The sequence below is a fragment of the Tachyglossus aculeatus genome, chromosome 9, assembly GCF_015852505.1.
Source record: "Tachyglossus aculeatus isolate mTacAcu1 chromosome 9, mTacAcu1.pri, whole genome shotgun sequence".
Classification (NCBI taxonomy): Eukaryota; Metazoa; Chordata; class Mammalia; order Monotremata; family Tachyglossidae; genus Tachyglossus; species Tachyglossus aculeatus.
This window is the reverse complement of record NC_052074.1, coordinates 60,793,064-60,816,762: the sequence shown is the minus strand read 5'-3', so window position 1 is coordinate 60,816,762 and position 23,699 is coordinate 60,793,064. Positions and strand designations below refer to the sequence as shown.

At 44.3% G+C, this 23,699-nt stretch overlaps 1 protein-coding gene across 1 annotated transcript in view; it reads right to left on the bottom strand.

The window, feature by feature from the left end:
- The window catches only part of UBE2E3 (ubiquitin conjugating enzyme E2 E3), a 71,632-nt gene extending 48,197 nt beyond the window's left edge, over nucleotides 1-23,435 (bottom strand). Inside the window, exons 1-3 of the mRNA XM_038751298.1 lie at nucleotides 23,346-23,435; nucleotides 21,922-22,140; nucleotides 20,007-20,057 (exon numbers count right to left, since the gene is read on the bottom strand). Of these exons, the coding sequence (XP_038607226.1) occupies nucleotides 20,007-20,057; nucleotides 21,922-22,115 (245 nt within the window). The 5' untranslated portion in view covers nucleotides 22,116-22,140; nucleotides 23,346-23,435. The remainder of the gene's footprint in view (nucleotides 1-20,006; nucleotides 20,058-21,921; nucleotides 22,141-23,345) is intronic.
- Between the last annotated feature and the right edge of the window lie 264 nt (nucleotides 23,436-23,699).

Sequence of the window (23,699 nt, the reverse complement as noted above, 5' to 3'; positions counted from 1 at the left end):
TTAAGTCAGGGGGTGGGAGAGTAATTGACTGCTGGATATGAAGAGGGAGGGCATTCCAGGATGTGGGCAAGAGGTCAGCGGCGACATGGGTGAGATCGAGATACACACGGTAGTTTGCAACAGAGGAGAAAAGCCAAGAGAGAGAAGGAGAAGCCAGCCACTGATGGCCAAACAGTGTAAAAAAAAGCGCTCACCTCAGAGACAGGATGTGCCATCACCTGGGACACTCAATACACCGAGTGGATTCTTAGGATTTATCAACCAGCAACCACAGGTTGTGAGTCATTTGAACCTTCTTTTAGCACAAGTAACCTCCCAGCTGGGCTTTGTAAATTGATTTTTGGAAGGCTTGCCACCTTTCTCCTTCAACCATCAGCTGAAGCAACTGTAAAAAGAAGGCTTGTAACCTTAACTTAATCCGGTCTCTGCCACTTGTCAGCTTTGCGACCTTAGGCAAGCCACTTCATTCTCTGGGCCTCAGTTATCTCATCTGCAAAATGGAGATTAAGGCTGTGAGCCCCATGTGGAACACAGACTGTGTTCAACCTGATTTTCTTGTACCCACTTCAGCACTTAGTACAGCAGCTGGCACATGCTAAGTGCTTAAATACCACAGTTATTATTAACTGCTCGTGGGACAAAGAGAAGTCCTTGCTCGGTGGGTATATCTCAAACTCTCTCAACTGGTTTTGGAGAAACAAGGAGCAGTATACACAGGCATGAAGCAGCCCAGACTTCATTCCACTGAACCCAACGACAAAATAAAAATACTAAACAAACCTGCAAAGCATCACGGTCAGAGAGAGAAAAGATAGGATTCCTTCCAGGGCAGGGATTGGGTTTTCTAAATCCCACTGTATTCTCTCAAGCATGTAATCCAGAGCTTCATGCATAGTAGCTGTCCGATAAATACTAGCCAATGATTCCAGCCATCTATTCCTGCAGCCAGTCTGATCTTCCACAGCCCAACGATCAATCAATCCGTCATATTTATAGAGCACTCACTGTGTGCAGAGCATTGTACTAAGTGCTTGGGAAAGTACAGTGATTAACAGCAACATTCCCTGCCCACAGCGAGCTCACAGTCTAGAGTGGGGAAGACAGAAATCAATGCAAATAAATAAAATTATAAATATGTACATAAGTGCTTTAGGGCTGGGAGGGGGGGAGAGCAAAAGGATATATAAAATTATTAAATCAATAAATCAATCGTATTTATTGAGCACTTTCTATGCACTCAGGTTGATACAACCTAAGCAGAAGCTCATTGTGGGCAGGGAATGTATTTACCAACTTTGCTGAATTGGAGTCTCCCAAAATAACCCAGGCCTAAAATCCCATGTACATATTTGCTGTTTGATCAAAATGCAAGATGTTATCTTCCACTTGGATTGGCTATTTCACTTAGAGCTAAAATGGAAACCAGACCAGCACAGGCAGAATTCAAGCAGCAGCCTGAATTTTTACCCAACTTCCAAAGATGACGGAGCAGAAACAGAGTTCGGTTAACCCCATCCACACTATTTTGCAAACAAGTCTTAAAATGAACTCTTTCACGTCTATTTTCATCCTTGCACAAAATACAAAGTTCCCATTAAAAATCAAGAATTCAATCACGAGAATCAAAGTTCTTTTTAAAATCAGAACTACTGCTCACCTTTACATTGCCCGTTTTTTGTTGAAGAACCCTACCTCCCGTATCACGCATCTGGAATTGTATGGGAAAAATCTTTTCTTTCTGCAATGGGAACTCTTAGGAGGGAATGGAAACTTAAAATTTAGCCCTCCTTTATATGTCATAACTGAATGCCCTTGAAATGCACTGATCCCAATCCTCTGTTTGCCTATGCAAGCCCAAAAGAGTTCATCTTGTAGTAAACTTTACCAGACATCATGATGTCACGCCAAATTACAGCTGTCTCCATCTGGAATTTTACAATACGGATATTGAGAAATCTATTGTAAACCCTAACTCTTGGGTGTCCTTGAAAACAATGGAGGCTCAACTTGACCTACTACAAGCAAATGTTCAGAAAATTACCCCATTCATTTTTTAAAAAGTGACGAAGGTTTTATGAGTCAAAAACCACTGCAGCCCTCAGGAAGGGAACACAGAATGTTTACAAAAAGTCAAGGGTGTGTAAGGTAAATATGGAAGGATGCTGATAGCTTATAAATAAAATAAAATGAAACTGAATTCACGTTTCCTCTGGGACTTTCACTCAAACCAGAAAAAATGTGGAAGTTTCCTTTCAAAAAGCAATTTTCAAACTGAAGATGCTTTTATTTCTCCCCGAGGTAAACTGAAAGCTAAACAGAATGACAGAGTATATTTGCTGTGGGACAGTGAAGTAGCAGAGAAATTTCAGAATGGCATTAATGATACAAGCGATCAAAACTCCTCAGCCAAAAGTAGGGTAGCCTGGAATTGCAGTGTTGAAGTGCCCAAATTTTCTGGAGTTCAAAGCAGGACAAGGGATGAAGCTGCCCCATTAACCAAGTATAGTGGATGAGTGGAATTGGGGGGATAGGGTGAAGAAGAAGTGTGGCCTAGTGGAAACAACCTGGTTTTGGAAGTAGGAGGAGCTGCGTGCTAATCCTGGTTCTGCCAATTGCCTGATCTGTGACCTTGGGCATTTCACTTAGTTTCTCTGTGCCTTGGTGGCTTCATCTGTAAAAAGGGGATTCAATACCTGTCCTCCCTCCTACTTAGACTGTATGGAACCTGGACTGTATCTGATGAAATTACCTTGTAGGTCAGCCAGTGCTTAGCACATAGCAAGAGCGTAGCAAACACCATAAGAGGCGAGCAAAGGGCACGAAAGGGAGACAGAATGAGTTACAGGGAAATAGAGGCGAACACATAATACACCCCTAAATTATTCCCACTCTCCCACCCAGCCAAGAATACACTACTAACCCAGCGGGCCACCCTGAGACTGTGGTCTCTCCTATATAAACTACCTACCTTCTAGTCAGTGAATTGTATTTACTGAGTGCTTACTATGTGCAGACACTGCACTAAGTGCTTGGGAGAGTACACTGTAACAATAATATAACAGACACATTCCCTGCCCACAGCGAGCTCAGGCTAAGGGACAAACTAACAGTCTTACTTAGAGCTGACTTAAGTCAGTGAGTCCATGTGGGACAGGGACTATGTCCAACCTGAATATCTCATACCTACCCCAGTGCTTAGCATAGTCCTTGGCACCAAGTAAATGCTTAAAAATGCTATTGTTGTTGTTATTATTATTATTATCACTAATATGAAATGGCTGGTCACATTAAGGAAACAAATCCAGAAACTACTGTTCTTTATCCACCCAAAAGGCTTTCTAATAACAAAAAGCCTGTGCCCAGAAACAGAAATACTCAAATAATAGAACACACGACTCTCATCATTGCTGCCACACTCCTCCAGAACAACTAATGCTTTTCATTCACTCATTCAATCGTATTTACTGAGTGCTTACTGTGTGCAAGGCACTGTACTAAGTACTTGGCAGAGTACAATAATAATGACAGACACATAGTCCCTGCCCACAATGAGCTTACAGTCTAGAGGGGGAGACAAACATTAATGTAAATAAATTATGTTTATGTGCATAAGTTCTGTGGGGCTGAGAGGGGGTGATGAATGAAGGGAGAAAGTCAGGGCGATGCAGAGGGGAGAGGGCGAAGAAGAAAAGAGGGCTTAGTCAGGGAAGGCCTCCTGGAGGAGATGTGCCCTCGATAAGGCTTTGATCGGGGGGAGAGTAACGGTCTGATGGATTTGAGGAGGGAGGGCATTCTAGGCCAGAGGTAGGATGTGGGCGAGAGATAAGTGGGAGAAAGACAAGATGAAGGTACAATAACAAGGTTGGCTCGAGAGGAGCAAAGTGTGCAGGTTGGGTTGTACTAGGAGAGTAGCGATGTGAGGTAGGAGGGGGGCAAAGTGATCATTATCCCTCTAGCAGAGATGAGTGTTGGAAGCAGCAGATACCTACTGGGCACTATTATAAGACCTAAAGAGGGGAAGGAGTCAAAAGCACGGCCTAGAGGAAAGCACAGGAGCCTAGGAGTCCGAGAACTGGGGTTCTAATCCTGGCTCTGCCATTTGTCTCCTGTGGGACCTTCCCTGGGCCTCAGTTACCTCATCTATAAAATGTGGATTAAGACCATGAGCCCTTATGTGGGTCAGGGGTTGTGTCCAACCTGATTACCCTGTACCTACCCCTGTGCTTAGCACAGGGCCTGGTACATAGAAAGCGCTAAACAAATGCCATGAAAAAAACCACAAGAGTCTGAAGTTCCAGGTTCTAATTCCAGCTCTGGTTAGGGCCTGCTGTGCAACATCGGGGACATCACAAACTCTCTGGGCCTCAGTTTCCTCAACTGTAAAATGGGAGAAAAAAACATCGGCTCTCCCTCCCTCTTCGTTTGTGGGGTTGTCAGGACTACGACTATGCTCAATATTGTTATATTGGGCCTATTCCAGTGCTTAGTGCAGTGCTTTAGCCCACACAAAGTATTTAGTACCATTATTATTGGATGACACAGCAACTTAAATAATTTCCTTCGATACCGTCCCCAACTTCAACTCCGACTCTCATTTTATTTCTACACCACACGATGCTCTGAAATGATTTTCCCTACACTAAAAGGAACCATGCAGGCCTGCCATGACTTTTAGACTATAATACACACACCTTTCAGTTATCCCTTATAAATTACTTTTTCACATTAATGTCTGCCTCCCCCTCTAGACCAAAAGCTCACTGTGGGCAACTCTGTGGCATTATACTCTGTCAAGTGCTTGATACAATGCTCTGCACATAGTAAGGGCTCAATAAATAACACCGATGATTATTAGGGCTGTTTTAAAGTGCATTTTAAAGAGAACTAAACCACACACTAAAATCTGAGAACTACTGGAGAATTACAAATCTGGAAATAAAAGGTAAATCTGAGAACAACCTCTGAGGAGTTATAAATCTGGAAATAAAGGCTTTCTACAGTAGGCAAGGTGAATAATAATAATTTTAAGTGCTTATTGTGCCAAGTACTCTACTAAGCACCAGGGTAGATACAAGATAATCAGGTTTCACATGGGGCACGCAGTCTAAATAGGTATTGAATCACCATTCTGCAGATGAGGGAACTGAGGCACAGAGAAGGTAAGTGACTTGCCTGAGGTCACACAGAAGGCAAATGACAAGCCAAGATTAGAGCTCAGCTCCTCCGTATGCCAGTCCCGCAAATATATAAATACTGCTGGGGGGACAACAGGAAAAGAAGGGTTATTCGACGATGCATCGAAAGATCAGGACAATGACAGGATGTCTTGCTCTAAACTCCCATTAATGTACAGCAACAACGCAAACAGAAGATCAGGGAGAAGCAGCGTGGCTTAGTGGAAAGAGCCCAGGCTTGAGAGTCAGAGGTCATGGGTTCAAATCCCGGCTCTGCCAGTTGTCAGCTGTGTGACTTTGAGCAAGTCATTTAACTTCTCTGTGCCTCAGCTACCTCATCTGTAAAATGGGGAGTGAGACGCTGAGCCCCACCTGGGACAACCTGATAACCTCGTATCTCCCCCAGCGCTTAAAAGAGTGCTTGGCCCATAGTAAGCACTTAACAAATACCATCATTATTATTATTTATTATTTAATTTGAGCCCTGGGCTCTAACTTATACCTGCAGAAAATAACGCACACATCCGGCTTCAACACGGTAATAATGATTAAGTAAATTAGCTAACATTTTACACAAAACACAAAGGATCCCAGAAGAGTGGGCAAAAATTGGAGGTTATAATGAAATCAACGGAAAAACCTAGTTTCATTCCATGAGTGGGGGGAAAAGGGCATTCAATCAAGGAATCCGTGATCATTGTCTATAAAAAGACTTCACATTAAGCCTACAAATAAAAATAATTAGTCACTACACGTGAGCCCAAGGAACAATGATTTCGAGATAAAGACAGAAAAGCTGGGTTAGTCATCAGGAAATATTCTTAACCAAACAGGGAATAAGGGAATAAAACAAGCAAAGACTGGGCTATCGTCAATTACCACTTCTGCCACAGAATCAGCAAGAATAAACCACATTATCTGACTGGTGAAGTCTTTCTTGCTCTTTTATCTACAGCAATTCCATCCAATTAAAAGTGCCACTTTATTTCATCCCCAAATCCCCCAGGTTGTGCTTGAATCAGCAGTCTGCTTAAAAGAGCTGGTCGTGGTCAATGAACTTTGAAGAACTCCACTGGGTCTTTTTTGTTTTGTTTTTCATGGTATTTCTTAAGCAATTACTATATTCCAGGTACTGTACATATTTATTACTCTATTTATTTTACTTGTACATATTTACTAGTCTATTTTATTAATGATGTGCATATAGCTATGATTCTATTTATTCTGACAGCTTTGACACTTGTCTACGTGTTTCATTTTGTTGTCTGTCTCCCCCTTCTAGACTGTGAGCCCGCTGTTGGGTAGGGACCGTCTCTATACGTTGCCAACTTGGACTTCCCAAGCGCTTAGTACAGTGCTCTGCACACAGTAAGTGCTCAATAAATATGATTGAATAAATGAAAGAATGAATACAAACCAGTCAGGTTTGACACAATCCATGCCCCGCGTGGGGCTCACAATCTTAATCCCCGTTTTTCAGATGAGATATCTGAGGCCCAGAAAAATGAAGTGACTTGTCCAAGGTCACACACCAGACAAGTGGCGGAGCCAGAATTAGAACCCAGGTCCTTCTGCCTCCCAGGACCATGCTCTAGCCACTAAACACCGTGGCTCAGTGGAAAGAGCACGGGCTTTGGAGTCAGAGGCCGTGGATTCAAATCCTGGCTCCGCCACTTCTCAGCTGTGTGACTTTGGGCAAGTCACTTCACTTCTCTGGGCCTCAGTTCCCTCATCTGTAAAATGGGGATGAAGACTGTGAGCCCCTCGTGGGACAACCTGATTACCCTGTATCTACCCCAGCGCTTAGAACAGTGCTTTGCACATAGTAAGCGCTTAACAAATACTAACATTATTATTATTATTAAACCACGCTGATTTCTCCTTTATGCTCCATGAGCCAAGGTTATTCACTCATTCAGTCATATTTATTAAGCGCTTACTGTGTGCAGAGCACTGTACTAAGCGCTTGGGAAAGTACAATACAACAATAAGCAGCAACAATCCCTGCCCCCAATGACTTCACAGTCTAAATTGACCAATCATGAAATAATAATAATCATTGCAGTATTTGTTAAGCACTTACTATGGGCCAGACACTGTACTGGTGCTGGGGTGGATACAAACCAATTGGGTTAGACACAGTCGCCTTTCCCATATGGAGCTCGGGGTCTTCATCTCCATTTTACAGATGAGGTAACTGAGGCCCAGAGAAGTGGAATGACTTGCACAAGGCCCCACAGCAGACAAGTGGCGGAGCTGGGATTAGAGAACCCAGGTCCTCCTGACTCTGGACCACACAATTGGAAGGAAATCATTCCGGCTGGAATCTCTGGGGGAAAGAAAAGTGCCGGTGTGGAAGAGGGGGACGATTTTGCAGAGATCGGAGGCCTAACCCGGGCTGATAAACAAGCTCACAGTCAGTGAGCAGTGACACATTGTAGCAGCTGGCCAGGGCAGTCCCTGATTGAGGCTCAGCTTCTAGACTGAAGCATTTGCGCGCGCACACACACACACACACACACACACACACACACGTATCCGATAACAAGGCAATGCCCTCTGGCACACGTTGGGTAGAAGAACCAAAGATAACTTTGGTTTGGAGGAAGACGCAAGAAACATGTCCCAAATAAACTTCGAGAAGATAGATATCAACCTCAGCTGACTCCGAGACCACAGAATACCTCCAAGGATCCGGTCCACACGTCGCTCTCCTGCTGCCTGGATCGCTTTTCTAAAATGTTCTGCTCACATCTCCTCTAGGCTGTAAGCTCACTGTGGGCAGGAGATGTGTCTACCAACTCGGTTGAATGTACTCTCCCAAGCACTTAGAACAGTGCTCTGCACATGGTGAGGGCTCAATAAATACCATAAATATGACCTCCCCATTATTCCAAAGTTTTCAGTGGTTACCCTGTTATCCTTATTATTAATAATAATAATAACAATTACAATTGTGTTATTAGTGCAGTGCTTATTATGTGCCAAGCAAAGTAGATACAAGATAGTCAGGCCCACAGTCTAAGTATGTGGAACAACATGTACTGAACTCCCATTTTGCAGATGAGGAAACTAAGGTGCTGAGAAATTAAGTGAAATTTCCAAGACTCTCACCCCAGTCCTTCCACATGCTGGCAGTATGACCTTGGGTAAATCATTTAACTTCTCTGGGCCTCGGTTACCTCATCTCTAAATGGGGATTAACTATCTGTTCTCCTTCCCTTTTGAACAGACACACCATGGAACTGCATCTAATCTGACTGCACTGTATCTATCCCCCAGTGCTTGCCACAGAGTAAGCATTTAATAAATGACATTGTTAGAATTAAGGCTCATCTCTGCTCACTCCACTGTACTCTCCAAAACACAGCAGTCTGTACCAAGTGCTCAATAAGTACTACTGATTGCCTGATTGCTCTACTTTCCAAATTTCCCCCAAAGCAGAAATCATAAGCTAGGTGGGAAGACAAACATCTTTTTGGTCTGAGCCTACATAGCAATAAATGGGGGTTTGGGGGGGCGGGGGTTAGGGTATTTGTGCAACGTTTACTATGTGCCTTACTGTACTAAGGGCTGGGTTAGACACAAGATAATCAGGTTGGACACACTCCCCGTCCCACACAGGGCTCACAATCTTATCCCCATTTTAGAGATGAGGTAACAGGCACAAAAGTGAAGTGGCTTACCCAAGGCCACACAACAGGCAAGTGGTAGAGCCAGGATTAAAACCCAAATCCTCTGTCTCCCAGATTCTTTCCAGTAGGCAACGCTGCTTTTCTGGTATTTGTTAAGCCCTATTTGCTAAGCACTGTCCTCTGCACTGGGGTAGATACAAGATAATCAATTGGGAAACAGGCCCTAACCCACATGGGGCTCACAGTCTCCATAAGTGCGCGAATAGGTATTTAAACCTCATTTTACAGTTGAGGAAATTGAGGCCTAGGGAAGTTATTTGATTTGCTAAGGTCACCCAGCAGACGGGTGGCAGAGGGGCTATTAAAGACCCAGGATTCTTGATTCCTAGGCCACACTGCTTCTTCTCCTCAGTGGATGGAAAAGCGGAGATAGGAGAGAGTTGAGTGGAGTTGTCACACACTGCTGGCCAGGCTCGAAGAAGACGGGGTAAAGACGGGAATGTGAACCAGCCTGACTGATGACTTGATCAATGAAAGGGGAGCTTTCACTAAACATAGAAAGGCCAATTTGAGTCAAGAACCTTCAGAGTTAGGGTTAACCTTCCACTAGTATAAGAGAAAGTCACAACTGAATTATCAGCAGAAAGCCTTGAGCCAACTGAATGTTTGACTCTTCAATCAATTAATTCAAGGCATTTATTGAGCACTTACTATGTGCAGAGCTCTGTATTATGTGCTTGGGAGAATACAAGTGCTTAGTACAGTGCTCTGCACACAGTAAGTGCTCAATAAATGAATAAATGAATGACTTTGGAAGAGAAACATGACAACAGCAAAGTGATGGTTTATTTAAAATATAGAAACAAACAGACATTCTCTATCCACTGATTCATTTACGTGTATTTACCTCCATCAATCAATCAATCATATCTGGGCAATTACTGTGTGCAAAGCACTGTATTCAGTTCTTGGGAGAGTACAATATGACACACTCCCTGCCCACAAAGACCTCACCATACTTTGTAAAATTCTTTATAACTTTTTTCATATTCATGGGGAAAAAGTCTTCAAGGAATGGTACCAAGGTACCCTCTTTTTCTGGGTCAACTTTAGTGGAAAAAAAGAAGAGAAAAGAAAAATGAAAAAGAAAGTTTAGGTTTAATTTTAGGGCAAGTTTTCCTATGTTTTTCCCAAGCAGTGTGCTTACTTAACATTTAAAAGAAAAAGTGAAAGTTTTGTTAGTCAAATCTGATCACACATGTAAGGCTGCCTGATGATTAATACAGCACTTTAACTGATAATTTCCATTTCAAGGGAATATTTATATTGGAGAATGCCTGAGAACAAATCACTACAGCTGATGAATATGTACTTACCGAACACCAGAATGCTGCTGAATAGCAGCAATACTATTTTAGGATTTACAGAACCGCAAACTAAGAAAACAGGAATTTTGATAAAAGACCTAAGAGTATACTCTCCAAAGTCAGTCGTTTCCCATTAACTTCAACCAGTGGTATTTACTGAGCGCTTTCTGTGTGCAGAGCACATTGTACTAAGCGCTTGGGAGAGTACAATGCAACAGAGTTGGTAGGCATGTTCACTGTCCAGAGGGAATTTACAGGCTAGAGGGGAAGATGGACATTGAAGTGAATTAAAGCAGTGTGGCCTGGTGGAAAGAGCAAAGGCCTGGGAATAATTAGACTTGGGTTCTAATGCCGGCTCTGCCACTTACCTAGGGCAAGTCACTTCACTGGACCTCAGTAACCCCATCTGTAAAATGGGGATTAAGACTGTGAGCTTTATGTGGGGCAGAGACTCTGTCCAAACAGATGGGTTTGTATCCACCCCAGTACTTAGTACAGTGTTTGGCAAAGAAGAAGCCCTTAACAAATACCATAAAAAATGTTGTCTTTGGGCAATTATTTGGCTTATTATAACTAGTACCTCATGTAAGATTTGACAGCGAAGGACATCAAAACTAATCCAAACTTAGGGCAGCAGGACTTTTTATCAAATAAGGAATGTCAACGCGTAAGACAGCCAATCCCAAACACAAAGTGTTTACACAGAAAAAACTCAAAATAAACAGCCCCTGAACAGCCACTAAAGTAAACCTGCTTGGAAACAAAATATCATTTTGGCTCTCGCTTCCACAGGGGTCCATTCAGAAAAATACCTTCAGAGATTTGCCCTTGGCTCCAACGTGAGTACAAATAGACGGCAAGGCAGGTGCTGAAATGAGAATGTTATCCTAAGGCAGAAGACTGGTGGTGGAGCGTGGCTCAATGGAAACAGCACAGGCTTTGGAGTCAGAGGTCATGGGTTCAAATCCCGGCTCTGCCACTTGTCAGGTGTGTGACTTTGGGCAAGTCACTTAACTTCTCTGGGCCTCAGTTACCTAATCTGTAAAATGGGGATTAAGGCTGTGAGCCCCCCTTGGGACAACCTGATCACCTTGTAACCTCCCCAGCGCTTAGAACAGTGCTTTGCACATAGTAAGTGCTTAATAAATACCATTATTATTATTATTATTATTATTATTATTATTAAAATTCAACTAATGGCTTAACCTTTAAGGGGCAATTCAGGAAGAGAACAAATTTCCCCCATCTCCAATGACATACGCCCATTCCATCTGCTGCCCAACAGAGCTGGAATAAGAACCCAGGTCCGTCAGATTCCCAAACCTGTGCTCTATCCACTAAGCCATGCTGAAAAGCTGGGAAACAGCAGCCTGCTTGCTTGCCCGCCACCCCCAAGCCCCCCAAAGCCTCTTCGTAAAAGTTCTGCCACTGCCACTGACTGTGGTCTGGATGCCCAATGAAGGATTCTGGGCAGCCCTACCCCCAAAGCTTTGACTATGTCTTCCCAAGCGCCTCCACCCGCTTTCCGCATTGGAAAGAAAGGGTTAAGAGGGGAGGATGGATGCAAGTTAGAGGCAAATGCCATCCTCCCTTATCAACGAATCAATCAATGGTATTTATGGAGTGCTTACTGGGTGACAACTACAGTGCTAAGTGCTTGGAAAACTCCAATAGATAGTTGTTAGACATGATCCTGCCCTCAATGAACTTGCAAACTAATACATTACAGACAGGGGAAGCTGCCAACAGTCTACTAGCATTTTCTGTTCATTCATTCAATCAATCAATCAATCGTATTTATTGAGCGCTTACTATGTGCAGAGCACTGTACTAAGCGCTTGGGAAGTACAAATTGGCAACACATAGAGACAGTCCCTACCCAACAGTGGGCTCACAGTCTAAAAATCGTACTATTGAGCGCTTACTGTGTGCAAAGCACTGTACTAACAGTTTGGGAGAGCACAATATAGCAATAAACTGTCACATTTCCACAACAAGCTTACAGTCAGTCTAGAGTGGGGGAGATAGACATCAATACAAATAAATAAAATTACAGATATGGACATAAGTGGTGCTGGGAGGGTAGAAGAGCAAAGGGAGCAAGTAAGGGCGAAGCAGAAGGGAGTGGGAGATGAGGAAAAGTGGGGCTTAGTCTGGGAAGGCCTCTTGGAGGAGATGGGCCTTCATCAAGGCTTTGAAGCCAGAGAGTGTAATTGTCTGTCGGATTTGAGGAGGGAGGGTGTCCCAGACCAGAGGCAGGACATGGCTAGGGATTGAGATGGAGGCACAGTGAGAAGACTAGCACCAGAGGAGCCAAGTGTGTGGGCTGGGTTGTAGAAGGAGAGAAGCAAAGTGAGGTAGGAGGGGACGAGGTGGTGGGCTGCTTTAAAGCCAGTGGTGAAGAGTTTTTGTTTGATGTGGAGGTGGATGGGCAAGCACTGGGGTAGACACAAGTTAATCAGGTTGGACACAGTCCCTGTCCCACATGGGGCTCACAGCCTAAGTAGGAGGGAGTAGGATTTAACTCCCATTTTACAGATAATAATAATAATAATGATGGCATTTGTTAAGCACTTACTATGTGCAGAGCACTGTTATAAGCGCTGGGGGGGGATACAAGGTGATCAAGTTGTCCCACGTGGGGCTCACAGTCTTAATCCCCATTTTACAGATGAGGGAACTGAGGCTCAGAGAAGTTAAGTGACTTGCCCAAGGTCACACAGCAGACATAACAATAATAATAATAATGGCATTTGTTAAGCGCTTACTGTGTGCAAAGCACTGTTCAAAGTGCTGGGGAGGCAACAAGGTGGTCACGTTGTCCCAGTGGGGGCTCACAGTCTTAACCCCCATTTTACAGATGAGGTAACTGAGGCCCAGAGAAGTTAAGTGAGTTGCCCAAGGTCATACAGCTGACAATTGATGGAGCCAGGATTTGAACCCATGACCTCTGACTCTCATGCCTGGGCTCTTTCCATTGAGCCACACTGCTTCTCTGTGGTGGATGCAGCATTCGAACCCATGACCTCTGACTCCAAAGCCCGTGGTCTTTCCATTGAGCCACGCTGCTTCTCTGAGAGGTGAGAGAACTGCGGCACAGAAGTGAAGTGACTTGCCCATGGTCACACAGCAGTCAAGTGGCAGAGCCGGAATTAGAACCCAGGTCCTCTGACTCCCACCCCCGTGCTCTTTCCACTAAGGCACACTACTTCTCTAAGCAAATCACTAGGATCTCTGAAGCAAGTTCATCTTAGATCGCCTCCACCCCGCAAAGTTTTTACAGAGAGAACTGTGAAACGGTTCAAAAGCAAAATGAAATATGTATCCTCCCAAAGGGGCTTCTATGCTTTGGAAATAGTTATCAAAACCATACACATTTCTTTGGAAAAGATATCCAATTTGAACACAAAAGGGAAGTAAAAATGTACAATTCTCAAGAGAATCCTTGTTTATATCAGATAGATATATAACCTGTTGGCTCCACTTTGGACGCTGGAGCTTAAATAATGATTCCAATCTGATGAGAAAAGTTCGTTTGAATTACTTCACGGAGTGTTTCATTTGGTCCGCTAAGGGAAAATTAACAGTATTTGAAAGCCATCTGTTTAATGTCTTTCAACTTAATGCAGCAATAAATTGATACTCTGAACAAAATTGACGCTGTCAAACGACTATCTAGCAGTCACTGTATACTGGGGTCACAATCCACGAAAACCGGACACTGTGTTATAATTGAAAAGGTGAGATTGGGTTTGAGGCCTCTCTAAACCTCACTTGTACCTTCTCAACCCAAGAGACCACGTGAAGAAGCAGCTGATTTTCCTACACCCCAATCAACCGAGCTCACCCCAGTTCAACCAAGTCCATCTGTGCCCAGTTACTCAGCCTCAACTCAGCGATGACTGATAATTGTGGTAACTGTAAAGCGTTTACCATGTGCCCCGGCACTGTACTAAGCGCTAGGGTAGATGCAAGCTAATCAGGTTGGACATAGTTCTTGTCCCACATGGGGCTCACAGTCTTAATCCCCATTTTCAGTTGAGGAAAGCGAGGCACAGAAAGCTAAGTGTGCTGTAGGGCCTTAGGCAAGTCGCTTCACTTCTCTGAGCCTCAGTTACCTCATCTGTAGAATCAATCACATTTATTGAGCGCTTACTGTGTGCACAGCACTGTACTAAGCGCTTGGGAAGTACAAGTTGGCAACATATATAGAATGGGGATGAAGGTCGTGAGCCCCATGTGGGGCGTGGACTGTGTCCAGCCTGGTTAGCTTGCTTCTACCCAGGGCTTAGTTGAGTGTCTGGCACACAGTAAGCGCTTAACAAATTAAATAAAAAGAAAGGAGAAAACAGTGCCTTGCCCAAGGTCACACAGCAGATAAGTGGCAGAGCTGGGATAAGAATCCAGGTCCTCTGACACCCAGGGCTGTGCTCTTTTCACTACAATATGCTGGTGTTACAAAGGAGAAGGGTGTGCAGGCTACGGTGTAATGGTAGAGAAGCATGCTTAAATAACAGCGGGGACTGCCTGAATCCCTTAAAGCCGACAGCGAGGAGTTTCCGCTTGATGCGGAAACTAGACCATCAGCTCATCTCTAGACTGCAAGCTCGTTATGAGCAAAGAACATGCCTGCTAATTCTGTGGTATTATCCTCTCCCAAGCGCTTAGTACAGCGCTCTGCACATAGAAGCATTTGGTAAATGCCACTGATTGACTGATGCAGTTCTCCGGGAAAACAAAATTCCGCTCAAAAGCTGGAAGTCCTGAAATCCCATCCAAACCCACTTGAGAGTCCTTGAAGAGCTTAGTACAGTGCTCTGCACCCAATAAGCGCTAAACACATATGACTGAACTAAAGTGAATTTAGAGCCACAGCTGAACAGACCTTGCATATGATTCTAACAAATTACTTGAACCCCAGCACAATGCAAACCACTGCAATCCCCCACTCCCAGTAGACTTTCCTGGAATTCCATCAACCTACTAAGGATAATGAATGCAAACTGGTTGAAACACAAAAGTAATGTATTTCTGAAACACTCCCAGACAAAGCATGCTAAAAAAATTTTTTTAGAACGGCTGAATAGATATGAATCCTGGCAAGAAGTCCTTGGTTATGGGATGAGAGGTCTGTATTTAAAAGGATCTAGATACAATGTATTGTGAGAAAGATCTCTACAGGCTTTTCTGAGTATAAAACATTTTGGTATTCCACTACCTCTTGAATCAGTCTTGAGTATGAGTGGGATAACTATCCTTCCAAATAGTTTTCAATTCATTCAATCGTATTTATTGAGCGCTTACTGCGTGCAGAGCACTGTACTAAGCGCTTGGAAATATGTGTTAAGCACTTACTATGTGCCAGTCTCTGTCCTAAATGCTGGGGTAGATACAAGATAATCTGGTTGGCCAAAGTCCGTGTCACAGATGGGGCTCACAGACTTAATCCCCATTTTACAGATGAGGTAACAGGCACAGAGAAGCAAAATGACTTACCCAAGGTCATACAGCAGACAAGTGGTGGAGGATGGATTACAACCCAGGTTTTACTGATTCCCCAGTCTGTGCTCTAACCACAATACCATTCTGCTTTTCCATGCTACACTTCCACCCTCTTTCACTGTCTTTCCATTCATTCATTCAATCGTATTTATTGAGCGCTTACTGTGTGCAGAGCACCAGAGGGAATCTTGGAAACCAAATTTTCATTAAGCCCTTACTATGTGCCAACCACCTCTAGGCATAGAGAAGAAACCAGCCAATAATAACCTTCTCTAAAATCCAGCCAGCCAACGGACTCCTCCAGGAACCAACCCAGCGCTCTGGAAACTGGCAGTCCATCAATCGTATTTACTGAGCGCTTACTGTGTGCAGACCATTGTACTAAGCACTTGGGAGAGTACACTATAACAACAATAGACACATTCCCTGCCCACAGCGAACTTACAGTCTAGTCGGCAGGAGACGGACATTAATATTGATAAATCAATTACAGATATGTACATAAGTGCTGTGCGAGTTGGGATGAATAAAGGGAGCAAGTCAGCGCGACGCAGAAGGGAGTGGGAGAGGAGCAAGGAGGGCTTAGACAGGGAAGGCCTCTTGGAGGAAATGCGCCTTCAGAATAACTCTCCAACAGTGCCTTTGGAGAGGGGGAGAGTAACTGTCGGATTTGAAGAGGAAGGGCATTCCAGGCCAGAGGCAGGACGTGGGCGAGAGGTCAGTGACAAGATAGACGAAATAGAGGTACGGTGAGACGATGCGTTAGAAGAGTGAAGTATGTGGGCTTGGTTGTAGTAGGACAGTAGCGAGGGGAGGTTGGAAGGGCAAGGTGATTTGGTGCTTTAAAGACAATGGAAAGGAGTTTGTGTTTGATATGGAGGTGGATGGGCCAACCGCTAGAGGTTCTGGAGGAGTGGGAATCGTGGCCTGAACATCTTTGTGGAAAAATGATCCGGACAGCAGAGTGAAGTATGGACCGGAGTGGGGAGAGACAGAAAGTTGGGAGGTCATCAAGGAGGCTGATACAGTAATCAAGGTGGAATGTGATACGATAAGGCGGGACAATGATCATCTCTAGAATCCGACACACAGAATCCAATGCAGCCTCAAAGCAATTAATACCCTGGTATGTATTAAGAATCTGAACCAAAATTTGATAAAGTAAGAACAGACTGATTAGTTAAAGCATTACAGTCCCGAGTTACTCGGGGCTCTGCTGCGTCGATCACTGGCTAACTCTGGCTGAAACATTTTAGGGGTGGAAAGGAGAAAGGTAAGAGCCATTTCCTGGTCTTTTAACACTGTGAACCAGGAGAAATACTCCTCAACTCGATTCTCCATCCTGTACAGGGGGAGGAGGTAAGAAACTCCCTCCCCTGATCCAGAAGGGTTTCCTCTGCAAAATTTAAAGGGGATGTTTCTACCTCTGTAAAGTGAGGATTCACACCTGTCATAATCCCACATCCTCCCTCTGGTCTGGAACGCTCCCCCGCCAACTCCACATTCTAAAAGACTTCTGAAAATCACCTCTCCCTCAAGAGGCCTTCCCCAATTAAGCCCTCTTTTCCCTACTCCCTGCACTTGGATCTGTACTCTTTTAGCACTTGATATCCCACCCACCCTCAGCTTCACAGCACTTATACAGGGAACCATAATTTTTTTAAAAATATTACTGTCTGTCTCCCCACTCTAGACTGTAAGCTCCTTGTGGGTAGGGAACATGTCTCCTAACTCTGCTGTATTGTACACTCCCAAACATTTAGTAAGGTGCCCTGCACATAATAAATGCTCAATAAATATCCTTGATTGACTGATCCTGGAGCAGGGGCTCCCCTGCATCCACATCATTTCTCTGAGTTAGTCAATCATATTTATTGAACACTTACTGTAAGCAGAGCTCTGTTCTAAGCACTTGAAAGAGTACACTATAACAATTTAAAAGACACATTCTCTGCCCAAAACAAGCTCACAGTCTAGAGGGGGAGACAGACATTAATATAAACAACACAGTCTAACCAATATCAATCAGTATGGGGCTGACGTTGGGGGAAAAAAACTCAATTCTGCTGGAGATACATGCTGAAAGTCTTGTAAACCCAAAGTCTGCCACAATGTTATGCTCCTGAAGGACCAAAAGTACTGCAAAGTTACACCTGCCAACCATGCATATGTGCTTTAAATTCAAGGAACTCCCATTTACAATAAAGTAAAACAATGAAACTTCAGGGTTATTAAATTTTGCCCAATACTGAAAACTCTCAATACAGAAGCTCCAGCATGAATGTGAACAGGAGTTAAAATATCTTCCCTATCACACTTGGGTATTCAGACAGTACCAGGAGGCACTGAATTCCTGGAGGCAACAAAGTATCACTTCACACAGTATAATTTCAAACTATTTCCAAAACGGTCACGGACAACAATAGAGACCCCCATTCTTAGTGTCACCAAGAGGTGAATTTAGCAAAAGAAAAGCAAAATACAGTAGACTCATTTCCAGTGCTCTATGTAGTGAAGGGAAAACTTTCTTAGACACCTGATCAAGGTACTGGTCTATCCTGTACCTCCGACTGCAGAGGACAGGCAACCTGCTCTGTTAGGATAGGAAACCTGCTCTGTTCCTAAGCCAAGAATGGAATTCCTTTCATTCAACAATTTCACTAGCGTGAACCATCAAAAGTGAAATAGGCATATCACCTTTGCCACCAAGTTCTATTCTTTAAGAGAAAATCCACAGAAACGTCGGCTAAAGCTTTGCATTTCATAAAAAGATTCAGACCCATCTTACACGATAACCCTTACTGTGGTTTTAGACACGTTCTCAGGGCAAAATCGCAGTAAAGGAAATGGAATAACTTAAACAACATCCAGTTACTCTCCTCAGAAAAATGGGGTTAAGTTACAATAACACATCCAACTCCAAAAACGTGCTGGTGCCATGCTCCAAACGCATATGAAATGCTGACATGAGCGGGTTTACACACCCTTAGTCCATAATCATCAGGATTCTCAAAAGGCCCATGACCAACTCTGGAAAGATTGAACCTGAGTAGTTTGAAATGCTCACTTGAAATATCGGCTACAATTCTCGCTTAGTGGGAAACATCAATTACTCCTTACAAAGCTAAAATTTAATTTGCTCACCTTACACAGGCAGAGTTGATTGAAGATATACTCAGTTGCGAGGGTAGAAAAGGGAATAGCTTTAACCTGCCTTTTGAAACTTGACCACAATGCTACTTCCTCTAATTGACACAGTAATACACTTTCCCTTGGTGATCTAATTTTTGAAGAGGGAGGAGGAGGTATTCAGAGGTAAGTTAGCAACCGAGCCCAATTATCTGAAGAGCCAGTAAATGCATTTGACATCTCTAAAATGGAATTATTCCATTTGGTCTGAAGTACAGGTTTCAGCGTGCAAAAAGCATCGACATATCAACAAAGTGATTCAAACACATCTTTGTCAAACTAGAAAAACTGCTAAAGACAAACCCTCTTAAGTGTAAACACAGACATGAAAACAATGTACAAATGGGATAAGCAGGAGTGAGCAATTCTAGAAACCAAAACAAATAAGCCAAACGTACACAATTCTAGCATAACACGAAAAGCAAGAAAACAGTTCTCAGCAAGCTGTGCTTCGAAGAGCTGGGCTCTAGACAAGCATCTTACAAGTGGCTGTTCTTAATCATCCCTGAAATTACGCTTTCCCATTGTCAAATACTGCAAAATTTACTATTTTTACTGCACAATTTCCATCACCAAAAATCCCTTCAGGTAATTGGGAATTTTCTTAAAATCCAAATAAACCCTACAGTATGCTCTCCTCGGTCAACCACTAAAAATCTATTAGCTTGTCACATAAAATTGTCTTTAAAACACTTGGTGGAACAATACGAGTCAGAAAAGCTTACGCTTTCATCTTCACCATGATAAAGGGTAACTTAACTCCAGAGTCAACTCGAAAGATCAGTTCAAATTTCATACCTGCATTAACTCTCAAGCAGTTTCATAGCACTTAGAAGTTTTGGCTGCTACAATTCCCTCTCAGGGAGGTGGGTGCCCTGTTCCTTCTGTCCAAAACACGATAGTACCCAACTGTACTCCGCTGTATACAAAAATCAACAAAATCCTCTAGCACAACCGCACGGTCCATTCCATCGCATAGTTTCCCTCGCAGCTCAATTTACCTTAGACCGCTTTGGTTTCACTGCAACCTGGCTGGCCAAAAAAGAAAAAAGAAACTGCTTGCCTTCTCTGCTGAGCAAACATCCAGTCCCATTACTGACCTCTTAACCTTGTACCCAATTTAAAAAGCAGCTACATACCTGCAGTTAGGAGGAGGATCAAGGGTTATTTCAGCTAGTTCCTTCTGAATTCTGTTGGTGGAATGAGAAGAGACGCAAAGCATGAGATGGTCTATAGAATAAATCAGGGAATTACACTGCCCTCTATCACCACGCAGTTAAATGCAGAATTGGCTTTGCCTTCAGTAATGCTTAACATGGCTGCTTCCTCTTTTGTTCTGAGCCATAACACACATCCCATAACTGAAACTTTGCAGCTTTTTTCCTCACTTGCCCTTCCACAGAAGCAGGGTGTTTACGGTGGATATAGAAAGTTCCCTCTCCCGAGCACCCACCGAGGTGAGTAAAACCCATTCCGGCGGACTTTTTACCAGGAAAGTTATCTTTGCAAGCTTATATGCAAATGAGACGAGGAAGGAGGGGAGACCCTGGAACATTTGACAGTGACTTTAAACCTCTTTTATGGAGACGGAATGAACCGGCAACTGTCTGCGCAAAAAGAAACACTTTTGACCGTATCTGATGTCCCTAGGTACTTTTTCAAGTTAAAAAAAAAAAATCCACACACACTATCATGTCACTGGGACAATTCTAAAGGAGTTTTACTCTTGCTAACTTCACTCCATCTGCACTCCTTAGTCATGTGTATTTTCCTGAAGTGTGTCACGTGAAACTTGAAATTCAGGGACATTTGGCTTTTAGAATTTTCCTTTTGGGTTTTAATAACCACATCAGGCCTAGGAGAATAAACGTCCTCGGAACATTAGGCTAGTTTAATGCTACCTCTTCCATAAGAACTTGGGCAAGTCGCTTTAACTTTTCTGCGCCCGAGTTTCCTCATCTGTGAAATGGAGTTTAAATCCTATTTGGATCGGGACGTAGTAAGCGCTTAACGAGTACCATTTAAGACAAAACAACAAACTGCACCGCAACCCTTTCATTTTGGCAGCACATTTTAACGAACCCAGGTATTCACCAAATGTAATTTAAAAAATGAGAAGCTAATGAAACAATGATTCAAAGGGCCCTTCAAAACTCCGGGCATCCTCCTTGAAATGGCTAGGCAATGAGCACAATGCTACCATCATCAAATGTCAATACCGCCTAAGGTACATGCGTGTTTGGGTAGCGATCCTTGGCTTTTCTTATAACGTAGCTTCCATTGGGGGACTTTGTAAGTATTTTTTCTGTTCTTCGAAAGTCACACATCTATTAACCAGGAGAAAACCACGTACCCCTCAGGGTATTCTACAAAACACAACTGAACACGCAAAGGTAGCGCAGATGCTCATAATGAACATGGATGTAACAAAGTACCCTTTGAACTGCTCCTCTTCTGGTTGGAAGTAACTTATGGAAGGAAGCAATTTCTCATGGAAGGAAAAGCAGGACGAGGAGGATTCGCTTTAACTGTAAGCCAACAATCAAAGCTTCTCTTTCACCAGGCTCTGGCTCCGATGATCATTTTTTGCAGAGCTCAGAAGTCAGGTTTTATATGAAATGGGGTCATTCCACAAGGGTTTCTGGAGCTTTGGATAATTAAGAGTTACTGCTAATCTCCATAACGATTTATTACCCTGAGGATGAACAGAAATCAAAAGTACCACCAGGTAAACGCCCCCAAACCTTCCACTGTGGGGGAAACTGAAAGATCTCTCCCCAGCTCATCTTAAATAAATCCGGGAACGACACACTTCCAATCCACCTCTTCACAAGGACCACCGTGCACAAGCTCACCCTCATCTTAAGTTTTCCGGCAGTAGTCGTGTGTTTTTAAGCGTGACAACTTATCTGACCGGGCATGAACGCGGCGGGTCACTTAAAAAGAAATGCCCTCGTGAATCTTTCGAACTTGTACAATGCACGGGATCGAGTCTATTGAAAACACTCTGTATAACGGTGTTCTGCTACCGTTTCTCAAACGTATCATCGTTACCTTTTAGCGCTAGTGGACAACTTAGCGGTGGTTTTGCTTGAGAGTTTGGTATTTTTCTTCTGCTGGGTTGCAGAAGGCCTTCTTTCTTCTTGTTCTTCGGGTTCGGGTACTCCTGGGTCCCTCTGATCTGCATCTGAACTACCACTGCTGGTGCTTGGACTTTCATCATCTGACCTCTGTCTATCACTGGACATCTTGGCAAAGTTCTTCCTCGGGACACTTCGAGGGGAGAGAGGAAAGAAAGTTACGGCTCAGGAACAACCCGCCTATGTCACGCTCCCTTCTCCAGGATATTTATAATATTGGAGACCATTCCCATTTAATGACACATCCATCTCTCCTGCAAGGTTACTGGGTGGCGGGGGGCAGTGAGGTGCTGAATATCAGAATTCCAGCACTGGGGCATCTACAGGGCTTAAGTTTGAAAACCCACTCACATTTTCTCTTCCCTTGGACAACTGATAGATTGTCTACTTTCTTCGAAGGCGTGGGACGGGATCTGCCAGGAATCTTGGTCGATGACCATTAATAACATATGACACATTGTAAATAACAGACCTCGCCGAAAACGTTAAAAAGTCACTAATACCCTCTAAATATTTACACTCGGAGGGCAGTTACATCGATCAGGGCTACCAGCTCCCCTTCCTGGGAAAGAGGAGAGGGGAGGAAAACACCAGGTCCTGCTAATTACCTCTGGGCCCCCTTAAAGTGGCAATTCTGTCCTTGCCTTTGAGCTTTCCAGCCCTGTACTTTTAACATGCAACTACCATGCAGCCTTAGTCATCTGCACGATCAGCAGCAGAAATCCATACCAGGGCGCTGCTCTCCAGCAAAAAAGCCAAATTCCAACTGCACCTCCTTGATCAGTTTTGCATATCACAGACCGACATTTTGACCCTCCCCCCCCCCCATAAATAAATAAAATAAAAAGAACAAAGCCCAAATAGACTGTGCCACCACCGGATTTCTTTTTTTTTTAAAGCAAGACAGCCAGGGCTTGGGGTCGGAAATTGCAGCAAGGTTCTGGAGCAGGAGAGGCGGCGCTGAAAATGCAGTTTGGGGGGATTGGGGGGGGGGGGGGATTTTTTCCAGGGTTAGGGTTTGTTATGGTAGGAGGCACAGCTCCAATATCAGCATGGTGTGTGTGCACCAAGTGATGCGTGAAGTCAGTCCTGGCTCCTGGAGACCGTCAGGCGAGAGCTGAAAACAAGAACAAAGCTCCCTGAGCCCCCTCCCCACCCCCTCCAACCCCCACCAACCAACCCCAGCTCGCTCCTGCAGCTGGTCCTGCAGCTCCTGCTCCCCTTGCAGCCCCTGCAGCCCTTGCAGCTGCTGCCACTCTTGCAGCTCCTGCAGCTGCTGCAAGAGCAGCAGCTGCAAAGCCACCCCCCTCTCCCAACCGACCCAGCTTTTTTTTTTACCTTCGCCGCCGTCCTGTCCCGCTTCCACGCCGCTGAGAGGTGGGGGGAGGGAGAGGGGGGAAAAAAATCCTTCCTTAAGGAAATGGAAGCAGCCCTGGGGAGGGGGGATGGGGGGGGGAAAGGGGGGGAAAAAGGGGGGGGGGGAAAAAGGAACCAGAGGAGGCTCTGGCCTGGGAGCGTGCAACATTGAAAGTCGGAGGGGGTTGTGCAGTTCCGCGCTCCGGCCGGGGGGTGGCGCCGCGAGGCGAGTTTGAGATGGGGGGGAGCAGGCGCGCGCCCGACAGAGGGGTCCGAGGGAGGTGCGCGCGCACCCGCCCCGAGGCTCGCTCGCTCCCGGGCCGTGGGGCACGTGCC